The sequence below is a fragment of the Macaca fascicularis genome, chromosome 6 (assembly GCF_037993035.2).
Source record: "Macaca fascicularis isolate 582-1 chromosome 6, T2T-MFA8v1.1".
In the NCBI taxonomy this organism is placed as follows: Eukaryota; Metazoa; Chordata; class Mammalia; order Primates; family Cercopithecidae; genus Macaca; species Macaca fascicularis.
The window spans coordinates 79,536,179-79,561,577 of record NC_088380.1 but is presented as its reverse complement, the minus strand read 5'-3'; the positions used below and the strand labels follow the sequence as shown (position 1 = coordinate 79,561,577).

Sequence of the window (25,399 nt, the reverse complement as noted above, 5' to 3'; positions counted from 1 at the left end):
ATCATTTCGTCTTTAAATATTTAATAAAATTCACCAGAGAAGCCAAATGGCCTGGTCTTTTTTCTTTGATGGGGAGATTTTTAATTACTAATTTATTTCCTTATTATATAGATCTATTTAGATTCTCTGTATCTTCTTGAGTCCATTTTGAAAATTGTAAACTTCTAGAAATGCATCAAATTTATTGGAATTTGTTTTAAAATACTCCACTCCTCCCTCCAAAAATCAGCAGGGGAAGGGTAAGATAGATAAAACTATATTTGCAAAAATGTTGGTAATTGTTGATGCTGGGTGATGATTATATGGGGATTTACTTTACTATTCTCTGTAATTTTCTATATATTTTAAATTTTCTGATAAGAGGTTTAAAAAAGTAAATTGTATTGCTATGGAATAGTAACAATTAGAAAATTCCAATTTAATCAAGATACCATTTATGATAAACTCACCTCATATGCTAGAGGAATATATATTATTCTATGTATTTTTATATAGCAATCATGTGATATGTGCCAAGTATATATGTACCTATATATTTTTGATATATATCACATAAAATTTATATGAAAGCAAAGCTTCAAGAATACTCAAGATATTCTTGAAAAAGAACAAAGTGTAAAAAAAAGAAATTGTGCTAGCAGATATCAAGGCTTATTATAAAGCATGATAATAAAAAACATGCTGTATACATGCAAACATAGGCAAATGATCCAGTGGAACAGAAGAGAAAGCACAGCAGGTCAGTAGGAAAAGGATGGACTATTTAATAAATTGTACTGGGATGCAGAGAATAGAGAGGGAGGATCAGATAGGGACATCTAGGGTAACCTACATATTCTATTTCTTAACCTAAAAACTAGATTCATAGGTTTTATTCTTTTTCTTCTTTTTGAACATTTTTATGATGAAAATATCAAAAAAGTCTCAAACGCAGAAAAAACATGAATACAATAAACACGTATAAAACTATCACTCAGATTTAACAGCTGTTAACATTTTACTGTATATGCTTCATTACAAGTGAAACATTTTAAATTATAAATATCAAGATACTTAGCCATTCCACAGAGGATTTCAGTATGCATTTAAAAATAAGGCCATTTTCCCACTTCATCACAGTAACATTTTCATAGCTAACAAAATTAATGGTAATTCCTTAACTTTTTATCTTGGAATTTTCAAAACTGCAAAAGGTGAAAAAATAGTACAATGAACACCTATATACCCTGACCTAGATTCATCAATTAATATCCTGCTACATTTGATTTCTTCCCCAACTTCCATGTATGTATGTGTGCATGAGTGTATACACACATACGCACACATACATACACACACACCTCTTTCCCCTCCTTTTGGCTAAACCATGTTAAAGTAAGTTGCTGTGGACATCACCATGCGTTTCCTAAGAATAAGGATATTCTCTTAAAGTTTACATCTTTCTACATGTATATTAATACATGTATTGTGTTTATTAATGTACATAACATATATAATACAACATACGAGTACACATTATATATTATGTATATATTATTAATGTACATTAATATTGATATACATTGATAATACACATAACACATTAATACATATATATTCATATGATATATAAATGAAACAAAAAAGTGGTAAAAAAATTAAAGAATTCTTTTATGACCTTAAAGCCATATGTAGTTGACATTCAACTACATAAAATGGAGCAAACAAAAAATTTCTGAACAGGAGAAACTACCATAAGCAAAGTCAAAAGATAACTAATTATTGAATGTGCATATGTATATAGAATACATAATCAGAGTTCATAAAAAATGAAATACAAGTAATTTTTAAAATATCAAAAGAGCGCCAGGCATGGTAGCTCATGCCTATAATCCCAGCACTTTGGGAACAGAGGGATTGCTTGAGGCCAGGAGTTCAAGACTAGCCTGGGCAACATAGTGAGACCTCATCTCAACAAAAAATAAAAAGTTAGCCAGACTTAGTGGCATGTGCCTATTGTCCTAGGTCTTCAAAGGCTGAGGTGAGAGGACCACTTGAGTCCAGGAGGGTGAGGCTATAATGAGTTATTATTGTGCTACTGGACTCCAGCCTGGGTGACAGAGTGAGACCCTGTCTCAAAAAAAAAGAAAAGATAAGCAACTAATTTTTCATAAAAGGAATACAAATTAATGCTATACTGTATTACCTCAGATTGACAAATACAAAAGTTTAGTAATACACTGTGTTAGCACAGTTTCAGTACGGTAATACACACATATTTGTGGTGGAAGTGTGAATTGACAGAAACACCATGGAGGGTAATTTGGCAATTCATAAAAATCACACATGCATATATTCTTTTGTGCTATGTGTAGTTGGTGAAACAATTCCACTTGTAGGAATCTCTTCTACAGTTAAACTTGCACATATAGAAAGTTATAAAATACAAAGTTATTCCCTACTTTACTAGTAATGTTTGTAAAAATAAAAGACTACAAATAACATATATTTATCTATAAACTTTTTGGCTGGTTCAATAAATTACATTATATCCACACACACAGGCATACAAAGAATGAAGATCTTTAATTACCTATACAGAAAGAGCTCCAAGTTATATTAACTGAAAAAAAAAAATCCAAATACCAAAACAATTTCTCCCATTGGGGTTAAACAAAAGAAAGGTGAAGAGGAACATGTACATTATTTTGGCTTTATATGCCTATTATATGCATGTGAAATAGAAACCTGGATGGTAGGAGCAACAGAATAGAAGGGAGATTATTCCATACTCTTTTGTAGTTTAAAAATAATATATATTGAAATATTAAATAAAAATGACATTCAAATGATTTTCTTTGAAACAGAAAGTTAAAAGGTCATTAAATTACACATATCAAAAGAAACAGGAAACATACCTTTGTGGCTTCCATTATAATTTTGTTAATTTTCTCTTTATCTAATCCTTCCATTCCTGCTTTATTATCATTAAGTCCCATCCTAAGCAGAAGATCATCTTTGTAACTGTCACACTTCTCCTTTATGCTATCCATGGTATAAACTTATCTGAAAAAGTATAAAGATAAACACTGCTTTTAAAACCATCTGTGGCCAGATGTGGTGGTTCATGCCTGTAATCCGACCACTTTGGGAGGCCGAGGCGGGCAGACTGAGCTCAGGAGTTCGAGACCAGCCTGGGTAACATGGTGGAACCCTGTCTCTACTAAAATACAAACAAAATTAGCCAGGTGTGACAGTGTGCGCCTGTACTCCCAGCTACTAGGGAGGCTGAGGCAGAAGAATTGCTTGAATCCAGGAGGCAGAGATTGCAGTGAGCCGAGACTGCACTACTGCACTACTGCACTCCAGCCTGGGCGACAGAGCGAGACTCTGTCTCCAAAAAACAAACAAAAAAACAGAGAAAAACTCCAAAAAACATGTGGGGGGTAGGGGGACAGGAGCACCACATACATCCATTATGCATCAATAAAAAAGTTTTTAAAACATTAAATGGTATAGAAATCAGCAAAACAAAATTTTTAAATGACAGTTAAGAATTTTTAGCTACTAAAAATTATTACTCAGACTTTAAAAATTACAGTTGACTCTTAGACAACACGGGTTTGAACTGAGAGCATCCACTTATATTTGAATTTCTTCCGCCTCTGCCACCCTTAAGACAGAAAGACCAACTCCATTGCTTTCTCTTCCTTAGTTTATTCAACATGAAGACAATGAGGATGAAGATCTTTACGATCTACTTCCACTTAATGAATAATAAATATATTCTGTCTCATTTATGATTTTCTTGATAACATTTTCCTTTCTCCGGCTTTCTTTATTGTAAAAATAGAGTACAGAACAAATATAACATACAAAATACATATTAATCAACTGCATACCTTATTAGTAAGGCTTCCAGTTAACAATAGACAGTAGTTACGTTCTTCAGGAGTCGAAAATTATATGTGAATTTTTGATTGTGCGTGGGCAGGGTCCCTAGCTCCTGTGGTGTTCAAGGGTCATCTGTATTATCACAAGATTATGATATTCTTGGAGAGAAGAAAGGAATTAGCATTTTCTGCATGCTCCATTCTAGCTACTATGCTTAGGGCACTATATGCGAGGGTCATAACAGCCCTGAAAGATAGGTACTATTCTCCATACAAAAAGATAACAAACCTGAGTCTTAGAACATGTCTATTGAGAAATTTGCTAACAAGTGGCAACACATGTGTTGGAACCCAGGCATGAGTACAGAACTTATGTTTCTACCCAGATTAAAACATGGTATAGAAATACAAAATAATACTTCCTCTACTACACATGTTAAGTTCAACTGCATTTTTTATCTACTATATGCAGATCTCCTTCTTAAGGCAATGAAAAAATACAGGAAAAAAAAAAAAAACCTAGAAAGTTAAGTCACCTCTAAGGTTAAGAAAAATCCTTTCAAATAATAAATCTTTAATATCTTTACATACTTTGTAGTTTACCTTCACATACCTTAGCTTTTAAAGATATTTACAACCATGCAAAACAGATCTGGTTATTTTCATATTAGGGAGAAAAAAAATGAGAACTTCAGCAAGATTGAATGAATTGCCATCATAACTGTTAGTAAGTGGAAGAATTGGGAGTTGAATGCAAGCCTTCTTACTTCAACTCTGATGCACTCCATGACATTACAGTTGCCTCCGATTTGGGGATCACGTATACTATAAATAAGTGGCCAGGTGAACAGTTGTCATGAATCTAAAATAAATTACAATTGTGACTTATTTGCATGATTTAGAGAGGGCGCCAATTTACTCTACTCTGCCTTGAGGATCTTCCCTTAACAATGTTGCTTCTTTTTTTGGCACTGGCAAAGAATAAAAAGAATTTTGGAAGGGACTCTGATTACTGTGCCTATTAGTGGTAGTTCCACTAGGAAAAAAAGTATACATCATGGTAGTTCTCAAACTTTGCTGCACATTAGGCCCACCTGGAGAGCTGTGACGCCAACGGTCCTCCCATACCAAATAAATCAGAAGGTCTGGGAGTAGTAGCCAGATAGGAGTATTTTAAAGAGATGCCCAGGTAATTTCAATGTGTCCCAAAGCATAGGAACCACTGGTACAGATGTTGTTTCGTAGTGCCCAGGGGGAATATAGGTTGGTTTTTTGTTATCATTTGAATTTTTTCCCTTCAACTATCACACTGAGCTAATATTACTCTACATTTTGCCTTACGCTTCATTAATCCAATTACTTGTCAGTTTCTAGTAAAGCAGGTGAATGTAATTCAGTCACAATTTCACCATACCTTCACTACTAGAGAGTGAAATGGCTAAATGCAAACATCCTACATTTAAGCTGTCTTGCCCATATGTTTCTGGGTTTGTCATTGTTGTTATTCACATTCACTCATTCATTCATTCATTCATTTATTCATTCAGAGATGAAGTCTCACTCTGTCACCCACGCTGGAGTGCAGTGGTGTGATCTCAGCTCACTGCAACCTCCACCTCCTAGGTTCAAGTGTTTCTCTGCCTCAGTCTCCCAAGAAGCTTGAACTACAGGCGCACACCACCACGCCTGGTTAATTTTTGTATTTTTAGTAAAGATGGGGTTTCGTCATGTTAGCCAGGCTGGTCTCGAACTACTCAAGTGATCCGTCTGCCCCAGTCTCCCAAAGAGCTGGGATTACAGGCCTGAGCCACTGCACCTGGCTGTTGTTTTTTAGAGACAGGGGTGGGTTGCCCAGGCTGGACTTGAATTCCTGGGCTCAAGAGATCCTCTCTCATCAGCCTCCCAAATAGCTGAGACTGAAGGCACATGCCACAACTCCTGGCTGCCTTGCCCTTTAAATGATGAAATGTATAAATGGAAAAGAAATATTATTGAATGCCTACTCTTTACATATGATATATTAATTGCTTAGCCAAAAAACTCTTGAGGAGAGACCGGGTACAGCATCTCATGACTGTAATCTTAGCATTTTGTGAGGCCAAGGCAGGAGGACTGGTTAAGCCCAGGAGTTCAACACCAGCCCTGGTAACACAGTGAGACTCCATGTCTACAAAAATAAAAGTAAAAAATTAGCCAGGTGTAGTGATGTGCACCTGTAGTCCAAGCTACTTGGAAGGCTGAGTTTGGAGTTTCACTTGAGCATGGGAGGTCAAGGCTACAGTAAGCCATGGTCATGCCACTGCACTTCGGCCAGGGCAACAGAGCAGGAAACTGCCTCAAAAGAACCAAACCAACCAAACAAACAAAAAAAACCTCTAAGAGTTGGTTTTGGTGCTTGAGTCAAAAGAACTGGACTATGGGCAATCCTGGGACAAGGCAAAATTGTGAGATAGGTAGAGTTAGTTTTTTGCTACCTTCCTGCTTATTGATACCTAATTATCATGAAACTTTTGTCCAGTTTCATAGGCATATGTTGACTATCATCCACATGCCAATGACTTACAGGTTTATAGCACCAGTCCAAATACCTGTTTGACATTTCAAGTTTAACATGTCCAAAAGTAATCTTTTCATCTGCCTCCATCCCCTCCAACCAGCTCTATTTACAGCCTTCCTGGTATCCACTGAGGGCAACTCTAATCTATTCCAGTTGCTCATGTAAATAACCCAGGAGTCATCCTTGACCCCTCTCTTTCTCATACACCCACATCCAAACTATCAGGAAATCCTGTGAGCTCTGCTTTCAAAATCACCTTGAATTTATTCAGGTTACTAGTTAAAAATATAAGGCACAGCTGGGAGCAGTGACTCATGCCTATAATCCCAGCACTTTGGGAGGCCGAGGTGGGTGGATCACCTGAAGTCAGGAGTTTGAGACCAGCCTGGCCAACATGGTGAAACCCTCTCTACTAAAAATACAAAATTTGCTGGGTATGGTGGCACATGCCTGTAGTCCCATCTACTCAGGAGGCTGAGACAGGAGAATTGCTTGAACCCGGGAGGCAGAGGCTTCTGTGGGCCGAGACTACACCACTGCACTCCAGCCTGGGCCAGAGCAAGACTCCATCTCAAAAATAAATAAATACATAAGTAAATAAACAAACAAATAAGGTTGGGCGTGGTGGCTCACGCCTGTAATCCCAGCACTTTGGGAGGCCGAGGTGGGTGGATCACCTGAGGTCAGGAGTTCAAGATCAGCCTGGCCAATATAGAGAAACCCCACGTCTACTAAAAATACAAACATTAGCTGGGTGTGGTGGTGCACACCTGTAGTCCCAGCTACTAGGTAGGCTGAGGCAGGAGAATCCCTGGAGCCTGGGAGGCAGAGGTTGCAGTGAACTGAGATCATGCCACTGTACTCCAGCCTGGGCCACAGAGCGAGACTCTCTCTCTCAAAAAAAAAAAAAAAAAAAAAGGAATGAAACAAAGAAGAACAAGGTCAGGGGTTCGAGACCAGCCTGGCCAATATGGTGAATCCCTATCTCTACTAAAAACATAAAAATTAGCTGGGCGCAGTGGCAGGTACCTGTAATCCCAGCTACTTGGGAGGCTGAGGCAGGAGAAGTGCTTGAAACCAGGAAGTGGCAGTTGCAGTGAGCCAGGTTGCAGTGAGCCAAGATCACATCACTGTACTGTAGCCTAGGCAACAGAGTAAGACTCTGTCTCAAAAAAAAAAAAAATATATATACACACACACACACACACACACACACACACACGTAAGGCAAACTTTTGCTTTTTGTAGTAATAAAGATGGAAACTTAGAATTTTTAAGAAGGAATTCTAAGGAAAAAGTTTTAGTGTGGTAGGGTTCCTTCCCACCTGTAAGAGGTAAACGAAGCTATATAAAAAATATCACACTGTGATCAAAGTCATCTGGAATTAATCTACCAGAAAATATGCAAAATATACCCAAAGTAGTAAGAGACAAGGGGAGGAGAAAGGCGATGGGGGAAAGGGAGGTGGGGGGGAGAGAGAGAGAGAGAGAAACAGAGAGAGAGAGAGAGAGAGGAATACAGAAAGCTAAACTAGAGTAAGTTCCTAGGTGGAGCTTGTTTCCTATTTCTAATATACTGTAAATAACCAAATGTAATAATTTCCTCAGAAAACCTTTATATACCTTAAGGACATATACTATTTTAAATCTCCCAAATATTCAAATATTTAATACTTTGAACAGATTAAGCACCCGGCACAAAATTTCAAACTGTGATTAAATGTTCATGTTATTCTCTATAAATTTAAATACAATGAATTGAATTGGGGATATTACTCTACATTAAAGTAGTAATTTTCAAACCAATACATCTTATATGATCTACTTTAAAATTTCCGTTTTCATTTTCATTTACTGTAAAAATACTTTTTTAAATTTCAAGAAAATAAAAAATCACAATTTCAAGACTTTAACAGATTATTTTTCCATGTTCTCCAATTATTTTACACACAGATACATGAAAACATACACTGAAACCATATGGCCACAATTTTTATATGACAAAAATGAAAGTATAGGTGCAACTTTGAATTTTTAGCTTTAAATATTTTTTGCAAAATACGAGGAAAAATCTTTCAAAAATATTTTAAACTGGATTTGAATGATTTTCTCATTTACATGTGTTACTGAGAGAAAGAAATATGAAACCCCACAGATCCTAAACCAAGAGTATATACGCTAAAAGAAAACTCAAGTTTCTCACCAGAGACAGAAGGCCTGCCTTCTGAGAACCATGCATGTATTCTCTTCTACCATGCATGTATTGCCTTTCTCCTTTTTAAAATTCATTTAATTGGTTCTAATGAAGAAGAATGGGACAGAGGGAAATTTAAAAACCTATACTCTACTTCATCCTAAAGACATTAAATTCATTCTTATAGAACAGTAAGCGGAAATTATCTTATTTTGACAGGATGAATAATATTCTGATATAAACATATTACCTACAGTGTCAATTCAAAGGTAAATTCCCCAAGCCCCAAGCTTTTTTTTTTTTTCTGAGACAGAAGACGGAGTTTCGGTCTTGTTGCCCAGGCTGGAGAGCAATGGCACAATATTGGCTCACAGCAACCTCTGCCTCCCAGGTTCAAGCGATTCTCCTGCCTCAGCCTCCCGAGTAGCTGGGGAGCTGGGATTACAGGCATGCGCCACCAGGCATGGCTAATTTTGTATTTTTAGTAGAGACGGGGTTTCTCCATGTTGTTCAGGCTGGTCTCAAACTCCTGACCTCAGGTGATCCGCCCACCTCAGTCTCCTAAAGTGCTGGGATTACAGGCGTGAGCCACTGTGCCCAGCCTCCAAGTTTTTAAGTTTCTATTTGGATGATGAGGTGCATATTTTATAAAAAGCCTTCCAGGTTCTTTAACAATGAAAACTTTAACTCAGAAATAAACATACTCAAGACATTTAATAAGTGTGAAAATCTAACTTTTTATCTTATAGGAGTTGATTGTTTCTTGGAATGTTGATCAACATGAAGGAGATAGGCTGGGAGTTTCTTTGGGCGCTAGTTATAGGCAAAAATATCTATCTATATAAAAGTGATGCTAAACAGACTAATTTTGTTTCATTGAAGTGCACAGGTCTTAAGGGACAGTTCATACTAATGTCCTTAGAAAAGGAGAAAACATTTCTCCTGGCTCAGGGTTGTGATTACAGCACTTTGGGAGGCCACGATGGAAGGATCATTTCAGGTTAAGAACTCAAGACCAGCATGGGCAACATCCTGAGACCCTGTCTACACAAAAAAACAGCCAGATGTGTTGACATGTGCCTGTAGTCCCAGCTCCTCGGGAGGCTGAGACAGGAGGATCACTTGAGCCCAGGAGTTCGAGGCCATGGTGAGCCATGATTATGCCACTGCACTCCAGCCTGGGCGGCAGAGCAAGACTTTTTAAGAGACAGGGCGACGAAGCCTGTGTCTTCTAAAAAAAAAAAAAAAAAAAAAAAACAGGCCGGGCGCGGTGGCTCAAGCCTGTAATCCCAGCACTTTGGGAGGCCGAAACGGGCGGATCATGAGGTCAGGAGCTCGAGACCATCCTGGCTAACATGGTGAAACCCCGTCTCTACTAAAAATACAAAAAGCTAGCCGGGCGTGGTGGCGGGCGCCTGTAGTCCCAGCTACTCGGGAGGCTGAGGCAGGAGAATGGCGTGAACCTGGGAGGCGGAGGTTGCAGTGAGCTGAGATCCAGCCACTGCACTCCAGCCTGGGCACAGAGCGAGACTCCGTCTCAAAAAAACAAAACAAAACAAAAAAAAACAAATTACAACAGAAGCCAGGATAATAAGGTAGGGTTACACTACAAATAAGAAATTGAGATACTGTGCTATTTATCTCTACACTACACTCCACACTATTGGAAGGAAAATATCTAATAAAATCAAAAAGAGTTGTGTAAGCTATTATTATTTTCCTGTCCTGGAAAAATGATCCTTTCAATTGTCCCCTTTGCCAAACTGCTCCTAAGTTTCTTCTGCGTTCTAACCGTGATATTGTTTCTTGATCCACTGCTCCTGACTTTTTAGTTTTCTTACAGCTCTAATAGTGTATGGCAGGGGTTTAAAACTCCTTAGCAACATAACCCCGTTCAAATGAAATTTTAGATAAAAATCTCAAGTATTTCCCTATATCTCTGTTCTACTAATGTTACTCTACAGCTCTTCTATAATTTTTTCATATGTATTCTATCACTAATTTAAAAGAATAAATGGGTAACCTACAAAAAAGGGAAAGCTCATAGTAAACTTCATTTATTTGATTCTCCAAATTCCTTCGAAATATTTATGTGAGTAGGGTGTGGTGGCTTATGCCTATAATCCCAGCCCTTTGGGGGGCCGAGGTGGGAGGATTGCTTGAGCCCAGGGTTTTGAGACCAGCCTGGGCAACACTGTGAGACCCCTGTCTCTACAAAAAAAATTTAAAGAGTAGCTTGGCTGTCCCAGCTACTTAGGAGGCTGAAGTAGGATCATCTCTCAGGCCTAGTAGGTCTAGGCTGCAGTAAACCATGATAGTGCCATTGCATTCCAGTCTGGGTGACAGAGATACTCTTTCTCAAAAAAAGAAAAGAAACAGAAAAAGAAATACTTGTGTGAACACTAACATACATTGCGATTGTTACCAACTCAAAGACTGCCAATAACAGTTGTTTACTACTGATGAATTTTAAAAGATGGTTTCCACAGCAAATAAGCTCTGAAAATCATTATTCTATTTTCTTCCTAGTCATATCATACATGCCTAAATACCAAAAACAAAAAAAATTAAACATCCCAAAAACACTGCTTTGGGACTTGCCAAACATGATTAAAAAACATCAGCAAGAGGTTGTGGTCTTGGAGTGATTAAGCCAAAATGACTTAGAAACATAATCACATACCTTCCCCCTGCCCAATAAATTGAAGAAAAAAAAATCCTTAATAATCTTTTTTTCTTTTAAGATTACACTGTTAAAAAGAGCTTTACTTTTAAAATATTGACAGTCCATTTGGAAACTATTATTAACAAATAACTACACTATAAAAATACACTTAAACAGCCGGGCACGTTGGCTCACACCTATAATCCCTGCACTTTGGGAGGCTGAGGTGGGTGAATCACCTGAGATCAGGAGTGTGAGACCAGCCTGGCCAACATGATGAAACCCCACCTTTACTAAAAATATAAAAAACTGGCTGGGCATGGTGGCGTACCCTGTAATCCCAGCTACTCAGGATGCTGAGGCAGGAGAACTGCTTGAACTCGGGAAGTGGAGGTTGCAGTGAGCTGAGATCGCACTGCTGCATTCCAGCCTAGGCAACAAGGGCACAACTCCATCTCAAAAATAAATAAATAAATAAATAATAGAACCACTTAAACATATATTATATAAAAAGCATCTGATAATAAACAACAGCATCTGGGATTTACACTAAATTAGTAAAAATAATTATTCTCAATTGATGAGATGAGTGTTACAGTTTTTCAGAATTTGTCTAACAGGTATTCCGGTCTTCACCAGAAAGCTTGATGAGATGATATCTCTCTCTCCTCTGAGATACTATAACTTGGTTTGCATTCAGTAATTTTTTTTTGACGTTTCAAAAAACACTAATGGAAGGTTTATGAAAGAAAGCATGGGTTAAAAAATATTGCAAAACACCGAGCTAGATTAGTTCATCAAACTATCACAATATGTGGTTTATGTTAGCTTAATTTTTTTCATAAAATAAAAAGCAGTCTAGACTTACCAGTAACTTTTTTTAAATTAATGAGATCTAAATATGCTGTTTATTTTAAGAAGGCTTAAAAAATGTGCACATGGTATACATAGCATTATGAAAATTCATAAAATGTTAACGGTAATTGCCAGCATATGAAGTACTTATTTCTATACTACAAAGTACACTAAAAAATAAAATTTGAACTGCAAATATACATTTTCTAACACTACTAAAATAGTTATTATAAAATATACATTTCCTAACACTACTAAAATAATTACTTTCAATAATACTTCACAGATGCTAGGAAAGCACAAAAGACACAACAAACTAATGTCATAATGTGTAATTAAGTGACCTGTTTCTAACAAATAGAATATAGCAGAAGTAGAAGTGATGGAATGTAACATCTAAAAATGGGTTAGGTTAGTGGGGCCAAGATGGCAGACTAAAAGCAGCTCATGTGCACTGCTCTCACAGAGAATAAGCAAAAGGGCTAGTGAACACTGACCCTGCAGACTGATCATCTGAGAAACAATGTTGGGATCTATCGAGGCAGCAGGGGAACACAGAGAGCACAGAGGAATGAAGCTGGGCACCAGCTTGTCTGGGCTGAGCACAGAGTCAGGAGAACCACACCTGAAAGGGTAAGTGAGAGCCCCCAGGGGGATTCACACTTTCCACAGGGACCTGTGCAAGACTGGGAATGGGAGAGTCCCCCTGGCCACCCTGTGCCCCCCATCCCCACGCTTCCAGACTGAGGCAGAGAGCCACTGGGATGTTTGGTGGAGGCAACTCTGAAGTCCAAGTGGACCTCTATAAGCCTTGGGCTCTGGAGCAGATCAGCACCAGTGTTACAGCCCCAGTAGAGGCCGCCACTGCAGTGCCTGAAAGCAGTATTTCTCCACTACTCCTTGCTGGATGGGGCTCAGCAACAGTCTCCAGCCCAGTGGTCCTGCTTCAGCCAGAATTTGGCTGGCCACTCCACCTACCCTTGCCACAGGTAGCCAGGCAGGCAATGCTTGCTAGAGCTTCTAGCCCAGCAGTCCTGTTTCTGTGTGAACTCAGCTGAAGGACGCAGCTTCCTGTCATCCCAAGAAACACCGGGACAGCAAATTACATGACCCTACCCGCCCCTGTCACTGGCAGTCAGGCCAGCAATGCTTGTGAGAACTTCCAGCCCAGGGGCTCCACATCTGTGTGAACTCAGCAGGAGGGTGCAGTTTCCTGTTGTCCCAGTAAACACCCAGACAAGAAAGCATGCCACCCTGCCCATCCCTGCCTCTGGCAGCTGGGGTGCAACACATGCTAGAGCTTCCGGCCCAGGGGTCCTGCGTCTGTGGGAACTAAACTGATGGGCACAGCCTCCTATTGTCCCAGCAAACACCCAGGGGGCAGGGTGGGTGCCTCCACCCACCCCCACCACTGGTAGCCAGGTGAGCCATGCCTGCTTTAGCTTCTGGACCAGTGGTCCTGCTTCTGCCTGAATGTGCCAAGGGGTGCAGCCTCTTTTTGCCATGGAAACAACCAGATAGCAGAGCAGGCAATTCTACCCACCCTGCCTCTTATAGCCAGATGGGCCACAACTACTAGAACTTCTAATCCAGGGTTCCCACTTCCACCTGAACTCTGCGGGCAGGCACAACCCCATGCTTCCCCAGGAAGCACACAGATAGTAGATTAGGGCTGATGTGGCAAGAATGCAGCCTCTCTGCCAACTGAGGACCCTGACTGAGGAAGCTCTGTGGACCAGAACACCCCCCCAAAAAATGCAGGCACAGAGAAAGTAATCAGAGGGCGCTCCTCCAAGACCCAGGAACAGACTAGAATCAAAGCTCGTCAACTGAATCCACCTTATATCATAATCAAATCCCCAAGGGCATCAAAGAAGAGAAGAGCAAAAAAATCCATCCAAAGGACAGCAACATCAAAAACTGAAGGAACATCAGCCCACACAAATGAGAAAGAACCAGCACAAGAACTCTAGCAACTCAAAAAGCCAGAGTGTCCTCTTACCTCCAAACAACCCACTAGTTCCCAGGCAATGGTTCTTAACTAGGCTGAAATGTCAGAGACAGAATTCAGAATATGGATAGAAACGAAGATCATCGATATAGAGGAGAAATACAAATAGATTCAGCTTTTTGAATACCCTGAAATGTGAGAAACATAAAGAAAAACACATTTGGGATCAACTGGAGATCTTCCCAGTAATCCAGAGGGTAATTTCTTCAATAATCATGGCATCTAAAACGGCTTATTTTCTCCAGACATTACCTAACCTAAAAACTGAAAAATCAACTATCAAGAAAATAGGGCCCTATATTTCTACTTAAAGGAAAAGGGAAAGTAAAGGGAAAGCATTATTCATAAAAAGTAAGTTTTTATTGTTCTTAGCCATTTCATGTGAATTTGAGTGAGCTAAGATTTACTGCAAAATTTGTGCTGATAGTTCTATTGTATCTCCTGGAACGTTAAGACTGGATATGAAGGGTACAATTTCATCTATGTGTATACGTTTATACTCAATTATATGTATGTACTTATATAATTGAAATGTATTAAGTATTTTTTTACACTATTTCAATCTAAAAGATCTCTACATACTCCAGTATACATTTTGATATGTTTATATATATATTACAAGATTATAATCTGTGTACTTGGCCTTTCATATCCATGGGTTCCACATCTGTGTATTCAACACACTGTATATAAAAAAAAATTTTTTTAATCTGTACTGAACATGTGCAGACATTTTTCCTTGTCCTTATTCTCTAAACAATAGTATAACAACTATTTATACCGCATTTACAACTATTTGTATAGCATATACTATGTAACAGTATAACAATTACTTATATAGCATCCAAACCATGCATCCATGGTTTGTGTGTGTTCCTCTCCAAATCTCATGTTGAAATGTGATCCCCAATGTTGGAGTGGGGCCTAGTGGGAGGTGTTTAGGTCACGGGGGTGGGTCATGGGGGTAGGTCATGACCTATGACCCTCATGAATGGCTTAGTGCCCTCCTTGTGTTAATAAGTGAGTTCTTGCTCTGAGTTCAGAGTTCACAAGAGATTTGGTTGTTAAAAAAAGTGTGGCACCTTCCCCCTCTCTCTTTTGCTCCTGCTCTCTCCATGTAATGTGCCTGCCTCCCCTTTGCCTTCTACCATGATTGGAAGTTTCCTGAGGCCCTCACCAAGAGCGGATGCTGGCCCCATGCTTCCTATATAGCCTGCAGAACCATGAGTCAAAATGAATCTCTTTTCTTTATAAATTACCCAGTCTCAGATATTCCTTTAAAGCAATGCAAATGGACTAACACAATTGGGTATTCTAAAGAATCTACAGATGATTTAAAGTCTATGGAAGACTATATAAAGGTTATATATAAATGCTATGCCATTTTATATCAGGGGCTTGAGCATTCATGGATTTTGGTGTCTGTGGGAGGTCCGGGAGCCAATCCCCCATGGATATCAAGGGATAACTATATTCACTTAATGTAATGAAAATACATAACTTTATATTTTATAATATCTATTTCATTATATTCTCTCTATTTTTGTTTAAGAGACAGGATCTTGCTTTGTTGCCCAGGTTGGAGTGCAGTGGCACAATCATAGCTCACTGTAACCTCAAACTTCTGGGCTCAAGTGATCCTTCTGACTCAGCCTCCAGAGCAGGTAGGACTACATGTATGTGCCACCTTGCCTGAATTTTTTTTTTTTTTTTTTTTTGGTAGAGTGGAGTTCTTGCTATGTTGCCCAAACTGGTCTCGAACTCCTGGCCTCATGTGATCCTCCTGCCTAGGCCTTTCAAAGTGCTGGAATTACAGACATGAGCCACCATGCTCCAACACACTCTAATTCTAATATAGCATCAATGTTTATTCCAATTATAAAAGTTCATGTTTGCTACAAAAAAATTTTATATCAGAATGCATAAAAGGGAAACAAAGATAATAAATATATCATGCAACAATCCAGAGAGAATGATCATTAATATAATATTTTGGGATACTTCATTACTTTCTTCTATGTCTATTTCCTCACATATTTTATACAAAAATGACATCATTGCTATTCATACTGCTTTGTAACCTTTTTCCCCCTCTTAATCATAGAATTATTTTTATTTAAATAATTATGGAACTATAGAATCATTTTTTCTTCCATATTTTTTCTACTTATATGGAGTATAAGTGTGTAATCTATACATTTTAGACATAGTTGATTTCATCCCACATATCGTTTTGCAGTCTGTGTTCTTTATTTAAGACTGTATGAAAGGAAATTTTCCATGCCATCATGATGTGTCTGGGTATCTGAATTTAGTTTGGCCATTTGGGGATGGTTGAACTTTAACTTCGTGCTTCAAAATCTTTGTCTGACAGTACCAATATTCTAATATTACTTTTAATGGCTGTGCAGTATTACACTGTATGGTTGAACTATATTTTATATAACAGCTCCTTAATGACAGCAGTTAGGTTGTTTCTAATTTTTCTCTATTATAAAAAATGCTGTGATGAATATCTGTGCCCATACATTTTTAGGCACTGGTCTTAATAAGACAGATATTTTAAGGAATACACAAGGAATTCTTTAACACTTAAGTGGTCTTCTTACCTATCAGCCTGCCTGGTTATCTATTCCTTTCCAAAAAGATTTTGAGATACCTTATAAAAAGAATTAAAAATTTAAGTGAAAGCAAAACTACCAGGTTAAGAGAAGAAAAGCAGGTATGTATGTCAACAGCAAAGTCCAAATAGTTGATCTAAGAATAAAACTACATATATATACACATACACATGTATATATATGTGTGTGTGTGTGTATATATATATATATATATTTTTTGAGACAGTGTCTCACTCTGTCACCCAGGCTGGAGTACAGTCACACAATCCTGCCACCTCAGCCTCTCAAGTAGCTGGGACCACAGGTGTGTACCACCAAAACTAGCTAATTTTATTTTATTTTTTTGCAGAGACAGTGTCTCACATGCCCAGGCTGCTCTAGAACTCCTGGGCTCAAGCAATCCTCCTGCCTTGCCCTCCCAAAGTGCTGAGATTAGGGGTGTGAACCATTGCACCTGGCCAAAACAACATCTTAAGATTTCCAACAACTGGAATTAAAAAAAAACATGTTTGATTATATAATTATTTTTAGAAGGAATAAAACAAAGCATAACCTCCTTGGAGACTTTTTTATGTAATGAATTATATTTAAAAGCCAAATTTAATACACAATATCCTTCACTACCATTCATATCAAATACAGAAACAAAGTCAAAAGGGGTATCTTATGGTTTATGCTTATGAACATTAAAACTCCAATCAGACTGAGAGATAAACTCCACATACCTAGCTGACTCTCTTTATCTATTTTAGATACCTCTATCTTTTACTTCAAAGGAAAATAAATGGTTTTAGGTATTAAAATATTCACATTAAGCCAGGTGCGGTGGCTCATGCCCATATCCCCAACACTTTGGGAGGCTGAGGCAGGTGGATCACTTGAGGCCAGGAGTTCGAGACCAGCCTGGCCAACATGGCAAAACACGTCTCTACTAAAAATACAAAAATTAGCTGGGTGTGGTGTTGCACATCTGTAATCCCAGCTACTCAGGAGGCTGAGGCATGAGAATCACTTAAACCTGGGAGGCGGAGGTTGCAGTGAGCCAAGATGGCACCACTGCACTCCAGCCTGGGCAACAGAGCAAGACTGTCTCCAAAAAAAAAAAAAAAGTCACATTAAATCAGAAGTTTATCTCCAACTGTTTAAATTATCATTTTAAAATACCATGAAAAATATTGAAAAAGAAAAGAAATAAGGAGACAAACCAAACAAAAGGGCACCAAATGGGACAAAGAATGACTGGATAACGCTTAATTTACATAGCAAAAATCTTATTAATTAGGTGCTGAGGGTATTGTTTTCTAGGACAGAAAAATGTCCCCTCTCATTTCCTTTTCTGAAAATAAGAGCTTCCTAAATTTTGTTTTTGCTGAAGTCAAAGCAGTAGTAAAAGTGATTTCTCTTTTACAATACTGTCAGTGGTTTCTTCCCTTTTTTCTTTTTTTTTTTTTTTTTTTTTTTTTTTGAGACGGAGTCTTGCTCTGTAGCCCGGGCTGGAGTGCAGTGACCGGATCTCAGCTCACTGCAAGCTCCGCCTCCCGGGTTTGCGCCATTCTCCTGCCTCAGCCTCCGGAGTAGCTGGGACTACAGGCGCCCGCCACCTCGCCCGCCTAGTTTTTTTTAAAGAGACGGAGTCTCGCCCTTCCCTTTTCAAGATAGAGCCAACCTCTCTAAAGTTGAACAAAAATGAAATAGATAAAAATAGAAAATACGAAATTCTATAAAGGTTGGTTATATTTACTATGAAAGCTAAAAACAGGCATATATAAATGGTAACTAATGTTTTCCAACAATTTACCATTTGCCAAGCAGATACTAAGTGCTTAGGAAGCATCCTCTCATTGCTACTCATGATTACTCATTAGTTTAGATATTTCATTAAAGTATCTTTAACACATAAGGAAATTGAGGTTAGAGAATTTGTATAATTCGCCCATGATCACAAGAGGTACTCAGGCTGAAACTCAAATCCAGATTCTGTCTCTGAAGCCCGCATTCTTAATCAGTATGCCAAATATACAACTACGCCTAAGATGCCAGTTTTATCTTCATTCTCAAAAGATATTTTCATCAGATTTAGAATTGAATCGACAGTTTTTTTTTTCTTTCAGTACTTTAAAGATGTTGCTCCACTGTTTTCTAGCCTCCATTATTTCTGCTAAGGCCATGATCACTGAAATTGTTGTTCCTCTATGTATGTTTTCCCTTTTTGAGACAGTTGTGGCCATTATGATTGTTTCTTCTTCTTCCTTTAATCTCTCTCTCATCTCCCTTTGGAGGTTCAATTACCTGTTACTCCTGTTATTACTCCTTTGCTATTGTTCCACAGGTACCTGAGTTTCCTTTTCTGTTGTTTTTTTTTTAATCTTTTCCCTTACTCTTCTTCATATTGGTTATTTTGTATTGCTATCTTCAAACTGACAGACCAATTCCTCTGTCATTTCCATTCTGCTATTAAGTCCATCTAGTAACATCATTTTGATTTCAGATACTGTATTTCTTAGTTCTACAGTTTCCATTTGATTTTTTATATTATCTTTTTTGCTGAGATTTCCTTTCTTTTTAGTGATACAAACATATTTCTTTACTTCATTAAGCACAGTTTTAATAGTTGGGTTAAAGTCTTTGTCAGATAGTTCCAACATCTGGATCATCTTGGGGTTATCATCTATTGACTTGTCTTTTCTTTGAAAATAGTTCACATTTCCCTGGCTCATATATCAAGTAATTGTATCCTGGATATTGTAAATGCTATGTTGTAAGAACTCTGGATTCTGGTTAATCTTTCTGAAGAGTGTTAATATTTTTGTTTTAGCAGGCAAATAAACCCTAACTGAAAACTCTCTATGTCTGGTGAGGAGAGAGACTCAGATCTCAGTTCAGATTGCTTTCAATTTGCCCTGGGCATGCATGTAGACTATGCCAGTCAGAAAGTCAGGTGAAGCTTTTATATGGCATTTAGAATTTCCATTCTCTGGCTCTCTCTTCTCTTGGGTTCCTTCCCTACTCTTTGGTAGCACTGGCCCCCTTTCCCTGGTTCTTTTGGACAGAATAATGAGGGGCTTCCTAGTGGAACATTAGTTGTGCCATACTGTGTCTGCCCTCAAGGCAAAGCTGCAAAGAATGAGAATCTCACTCTGTAAGGGTTGCTTTGTCAAAGTTTGATACCTTCCAAAATCTATCTGCTTTTTGTTCCAGACCCCACAAGTAACTGATGTTTGTATTTTTTTTCTAGGTTTTCAGTCATGTGCAGCTTACTTCTCCCTACTGGAAGAAGAAGTTTCTCAAAAATTTAAAAGCAAATAAACTTATACATAATTTACTTCATATTCCTAAAGTACTAAAATAACTTTTGCTCTCCAAAGTGCAGCTATTCCACATGTTTAAACAGATGTTTGCTGACAGCACTGACTTCTCCAAGATCCAAAGCGAGGAGAGCAGTCAATTAAACTCCAGTCTCTTCTAAAATTTTAATCCTAGGTTGGTTTCAGATGAGTTAACACAGTCATTCAACCCTCAAGTATTTAAGGGAGGCACCTGGAACTGACTCAGTTCCTAGATTTAAACCTGTTCAGTGAACTGTCCACCCCTATCTTCAAAGTACAGAGATAAAACAGGTTATCGTATTCTCTATGAGAACCTTCTCCTATTCCTGCTTCCTCTTATCTGCCCTTTTTACAATCTGAAAGGTTTTTTTTTTTTTTTTTTGAGATGGAGTCTCACTCTTGTCACCCAGGCTGGAATGCAGTGGCGCAATCTTGGCTCATTGAAACCTCCACCTCCTGGTTTCAAGTGATTCTCCTGCCTCAGCCTCCTGAGTAGCTGGGATTACAGGCGCCCGAAAGCACACCCAGCTAATTTTTGTATTTTTATTAGAGACAGGGTTTCACCATGTTGGTCAGGGTAGTCTTGAACTCCTGACCACAGGTAATCTGCCTGCCTCGGCCCGCAAAGTGCTGGGATTACAGTTTTAAGCCATGGCGCCCAGCCTACAATCTTAAAGTTTTATCTGTCTCTGACATGCAACATAGATGCCTTCCTCACCTCCCCAGAATCCTCATTATGCATATTTTAAATTGTTTTCTAGTTTTCAAAAAACACTCTTTAGTGAAAAACAAAAAAGCAAAAACAAACAAACAAAAAAAACAACCAAGGCTTTCCAAGGCTTTAAAAATTCCCAGGCCTTCTTTCAAGAACATAACCTACAAAACCTACCTTGAATCATGTACCTGTTTAACTTAATCACAAAACAGTTTGGGTTCTCATTCCACAATAAAACTAGCAATAATCCCTAGAAAGAAGCAAAGGTCTTTGTTTGCAGAAAGCCTTTGTATCTGGAGTTTACAGGTATTTCTTAACTTTACACATCTTTTCACATATCTGCATGGGGGCTACGGTAAATATTACTGCATATTAGTCATTGATCCCCTTGACTTTACTTTGGTTCTTGGTAATTCTCTTAGATTGCAATTTACACAGTATGGTTCTACTACGAACTGATTTCTATGGTGTGATCTACATGACAGACATACCTTTTTTATATGGAAACCTGAAAAATGATTTTAATATTTTAGGTATTTCTAACTAAAATGACATTTAGATATCCCAATGGATAAGTATTTAATAAATACACTCATATATAATATTTTCTATTTTGTAATGCAAAAAAATTTACTAGATTGGACAAAGATAAATCAACTAGCAGTATATTACGATGTGCTTTGACCTTTAAGATAAAGAGTATCTTATTTAGGCAAATTATTCTTATTTTGTAATGAATTACAACAGCTAACCCTGAGATGGGGAAGGAAATATAAACCAACTCAGGTTTGGTTGTAAAATAAAATTGAAGAATGTAGTTACACTAGCCCTTATATACCACCAGGGTCTTTTATTTCTGAGTTTCTTCTTTGAGCAACTTTATTTGTAAACATTAATATATCATATTTCTTAGAAGTTTTCCAAAGAAAAAAGGATTCTTTTTTTTTTTTAAAGAATAAAACTGATTCTATCCTACAATTACTATCTGAATGTATTCATCCTCTTTATTAATTTAAAATGCATAACAGAATCTTAGGGATCCTGTTTTTCCTATGCTCTGTATTTTAGTATTTCATCATCCTAGGGTTTATTTAACCATTACTCATGAATTATTTCTTGGGAGATATGCTAAAAATAAAATAATTAAAAAATAAAATGGAATCACCTAAAAAGATGATCCAATAGGAAATCATTTTTATATCATATTTCAGCTCTCATATTGTTTTCCACAGTATAACATCTTTGAAAGCAGAAAAGCATAGAAACCTCATTTTTGCAGTCTTCTTTTCAGTGGCTTTTATTAACACCATTAAGAGTTCTGAAACCAGTTTTGGGTTCCAAACGGTAAGTAGAAGTAAGCTGGCTTCATTCCCTCACTAGCGAAAACCAAAAACAAATATATGGTGCTGAGATTATTGCTAGCAATATCCCATAACTCAATTTGTAGATCAAACGGTTCCAAGGGACACAAAAAAGTGAAAAAAACTCCAAGCAGCCATAAAAAGAATCAGAATTCAGTATCTATGACACCCCTTCCCACAACCTGCCTGACACCAAGTATGTGGAAAATTTCCCTGACTCACAGTGTCTAAACTGGAAAAAGTGAGACTGAAGTAGACAACCAGTTTCCCTCACCATCTTGGGGTCCTGGTGGCCCATGGGGTCGCTGACTCAACCCATGGGAAGCATCATAAGTATGCAAAGGGAAAAATAGCCCTGAGGACACTCAGAGACAGAGGGGGAAGGGAGGACTATCACTCCCAGTCTTGGAAACTCTGCTCTTTTAACTTAGTCAAAGGAGACACCAAATCAGAGTACTTGTTCGGCAGGACCACTAGGCAGGAGGTACGTTCCACAGGTCCCCTGGGTACAAACCCCTAGCCAGCCTTTCTACACTGCTGAGATATCACCTTCGGGACCTCCTCAAATCCTAACAGGCAGCAATCTGATCCTTTACTAGGCTAGAGGCAAACCTGGAATCAAGGCTCCATCTAGTGCCAAAAAAGAGGCAGAGTGACGTAGCAAAAAAAAAAAAAAAAAAAAAGAAAAAGAAAGAAATTCAACAGGTAAGTTACAAAGAATCTCTAAGCAAACATGTCCAATAAAAACCAAACTAGTCAGAGAAGTCTAAAATAAGCAAATAATGTTTCAGTGCAAAGACATAGATTTACATCCAAAAGAAACAAGAGCAAACCATGATCTCCTCAAATGGACAAAGCAAGGAACCAGTGACTAACCCTAATGAGAGAGTGATTCGTGAACTCTTGGACCATGAATACAAAATAGTGATTTTATGGAAACTCGGTGACATCCAAAATAACACAAAAAATAAATTTAGAAATGTATCAGAGAAAATTATCAGAGTTTAAAACAATAAAAAATCAAACAAATCTTGGTGGAACTGAGAAATATGTTTGCTGAACTAAAAAAATCATTAGAGGCTCTCAACAACATAGTGGATCAATCAGAAAAAACAATCAGTGAGCTAGAAGACAGGCTATTTTAAAACACATAGATGAGGAAAAAAAATAATAAAAAGGAATGAAGATTGCCTAGAAGATACAGAAAATCACCTCAAAAGAGCAAATCTAAGAATTACTGGTATTCAAGGAGCTAAGCAAGAGCAGGAGTAGAAAGTTTATTCAAAAAAATAAAGCCTCCCAAAATCTAAGAAAAATTATCAATATTCAGGCCAGAGAACACCAAACAGATTTGACCTAAATAAAACTACCCCAAGGCATGTAATAATCAAACTCTCAAATGTCAAGGACAAAGAGAGGATCTTAACAGTAGCAAGTTAAAAGAAGCAAGTAACATATAAAGGAGCTTCAATTTGTTTGGCAACAGACTCCTCAATGGGAACCAAATAAGCCAGGAGGGAGTGCGGATGACATTTTCAAAGTGCTGAAAGAAAAAACTGCCATTCAAGAATATTATATTCAGCAAATCTATCCTTCAACTACAAAAAAAGAAAGATAGACTTTCCTAGACAAACAAGCACTGAGAAAATTCACCATCACCAGACTCATTTTACAAGAAATACTAAAGGGAGCTCTTCAATCTCAGAGAAAAAAAAATGTGCAAAAAGAAAACATTTAAAGGTATAAAACCCACTGCTAGTCTATTACAGGCACTGTGGTTCATGCCTGTAATACGAGCTACCTAGAAAGCTGAGTCAGCAGAGGACTGACTGAGGCTAGGAGTTTAAGACTATCCTGGGCAACATCATAAGACCTTATCTCTAAAAAAATTTCTTTTTTCTAATTACCTGAGCATGGTGGCAAATGCCTATCGTCCCAGATACTTAGGAGGCTAAGTTGGGAGAATCATTTGAGCCAGGAGTTCAAGACTACAGTGAGCTATGATTATGTCACTGCACTCCAGCCTGGGTGAAGAGGCAAGACCCTGTCTCTGAAAACAAAAATAAAATAAATGCACTGGTAAAAGTAAGTACACAGACAAACCCAGGATATTCTAATACTATAATTGTTGTTGGTCCTCTCATAATTCTAGTATGAAGTCTAAAAGACAAACTTGTTAAAAACAATAGTAGCTACAGCAACCTGTTAAGAGATAGGCAATATAAAAATAGGTAAGTTGAGACAATAAAAAGTCAAAATTTAGGGGCGATGAAGCTAAAGTGTAGAAGTTTTTAAGTTTCTTTCTTTGTTAGTTTCTATTTTTTTCTTCGTTATCTAAGATAAGTTTTCATTGTTTTAAAATAACTTGTCATAACTCTAAAACTTTTTAATAAACCTCATGGTAACCACAGTGCAAAAACCTGTAATAGATACACTAAAAATAAACGGCAATTAATTAAAACATACTATCAGAGAAAATCACTTAACCACAAAAGAACACACAAAGGAAAAGAGAGAAGTACAAAAGAACCAGAAAACAAGCAACAAAATGGCAATAATAAGTTCTTACTTACCAATATTAACACTGAATGTAAATGAACTCAAGTCTCCAATTAGAAGACACAGAGTAGCTGACTGGATAAAGAAGAAAGACCAAATCATACAATGCCCACAAGAAATCCACTTCACCTACAAAGACACATATAACACTATAAGTGAAGGAATGGAAAAAGATATTCCACGCAAGGGGAAACCAGAAAAGAACAGGAATAGTTAACACATCAAATAAAATATGACTATAAGTCAAAGACTCCAAAAAGTGACCAAGAAGGTCACTATATTATGATAAACAGGTCAATTCAGCAAAAGGATATAACAATTAATAATATCTAAGCACCCAATACCAGAATACTCAAGTCTATAAAGCAAATATTGAGAGACACAAAGGGAGAGAGAGAGTACAATATAATAATAGTAGGGAGACTTCAACACCCTACTCTCAGGAAAGGACAAATCATACAGACAAAGAATCAACAAAGAAACAGGGGAGTTAAACTAGACCAAATAGGCCTAATTGACATAAAAAATCTCACCCAACTGCTGCAGAACAGACAACCTTTTCATCAGCATATGAAACATTCTCCAGAACAGACCACATCTTAGGCCACAAAACAAGTCTCAACAAAGTCAATGAAGTAGAAATCATATCACATATCTTTTGTA

General features: G+C 37.7%; 1 protein-coding gene and 1 non-coding gene across 23 annotated transcripts in view; one reads left to right on the top strand and one right to left on the bottom strand.

Moving 5' to 3' along the window:
• Positions 1–25,399, bottom strand: part of POLK (DNA polymerase kappa) — an 88,284-nt gene that overhangs the window by 55,488 nt on the left and 7,397 nt on the right. For 7 of the 22 annotated variants that reach the window (XR_012413748.1, XR_012413749.1, XR_012413746.1 and 4 more), the window contains exon 2: positions 2,898–3,045. The exons of 4 other annotated variants lie outside the window; for them this stretch is intronic. Coding sequence is in view for 8 of the 18 variants with exons in the window: in XM_045393869.3 (XP_045249804.2) it covers positions 2,898–3,032 (135 nt within the window). In the remaining 10 variants the exon portion in view is untranslated. Of the gene's footprint in view, positions 1–2,897; positions 3,046–3,881; positions 4,032–24,750; positions 24,866–25,399 lie in introns of all 22 variants that reach the window. 11 more of the 22 variants (XR_012413750.1, XM_045393870.3, XM_065546385.2 and 8 more) reach the window with 6 other exon arrangements.
• On the top strand, positions 11,876–11,936 carry LOC123574257 (U7 small nuclear RNA). Its single transcript, XR_006699143.1, has one exon. It is a non-coding gene; the product is annotated as a U7 small nuclear RNA (small nuclear RNA).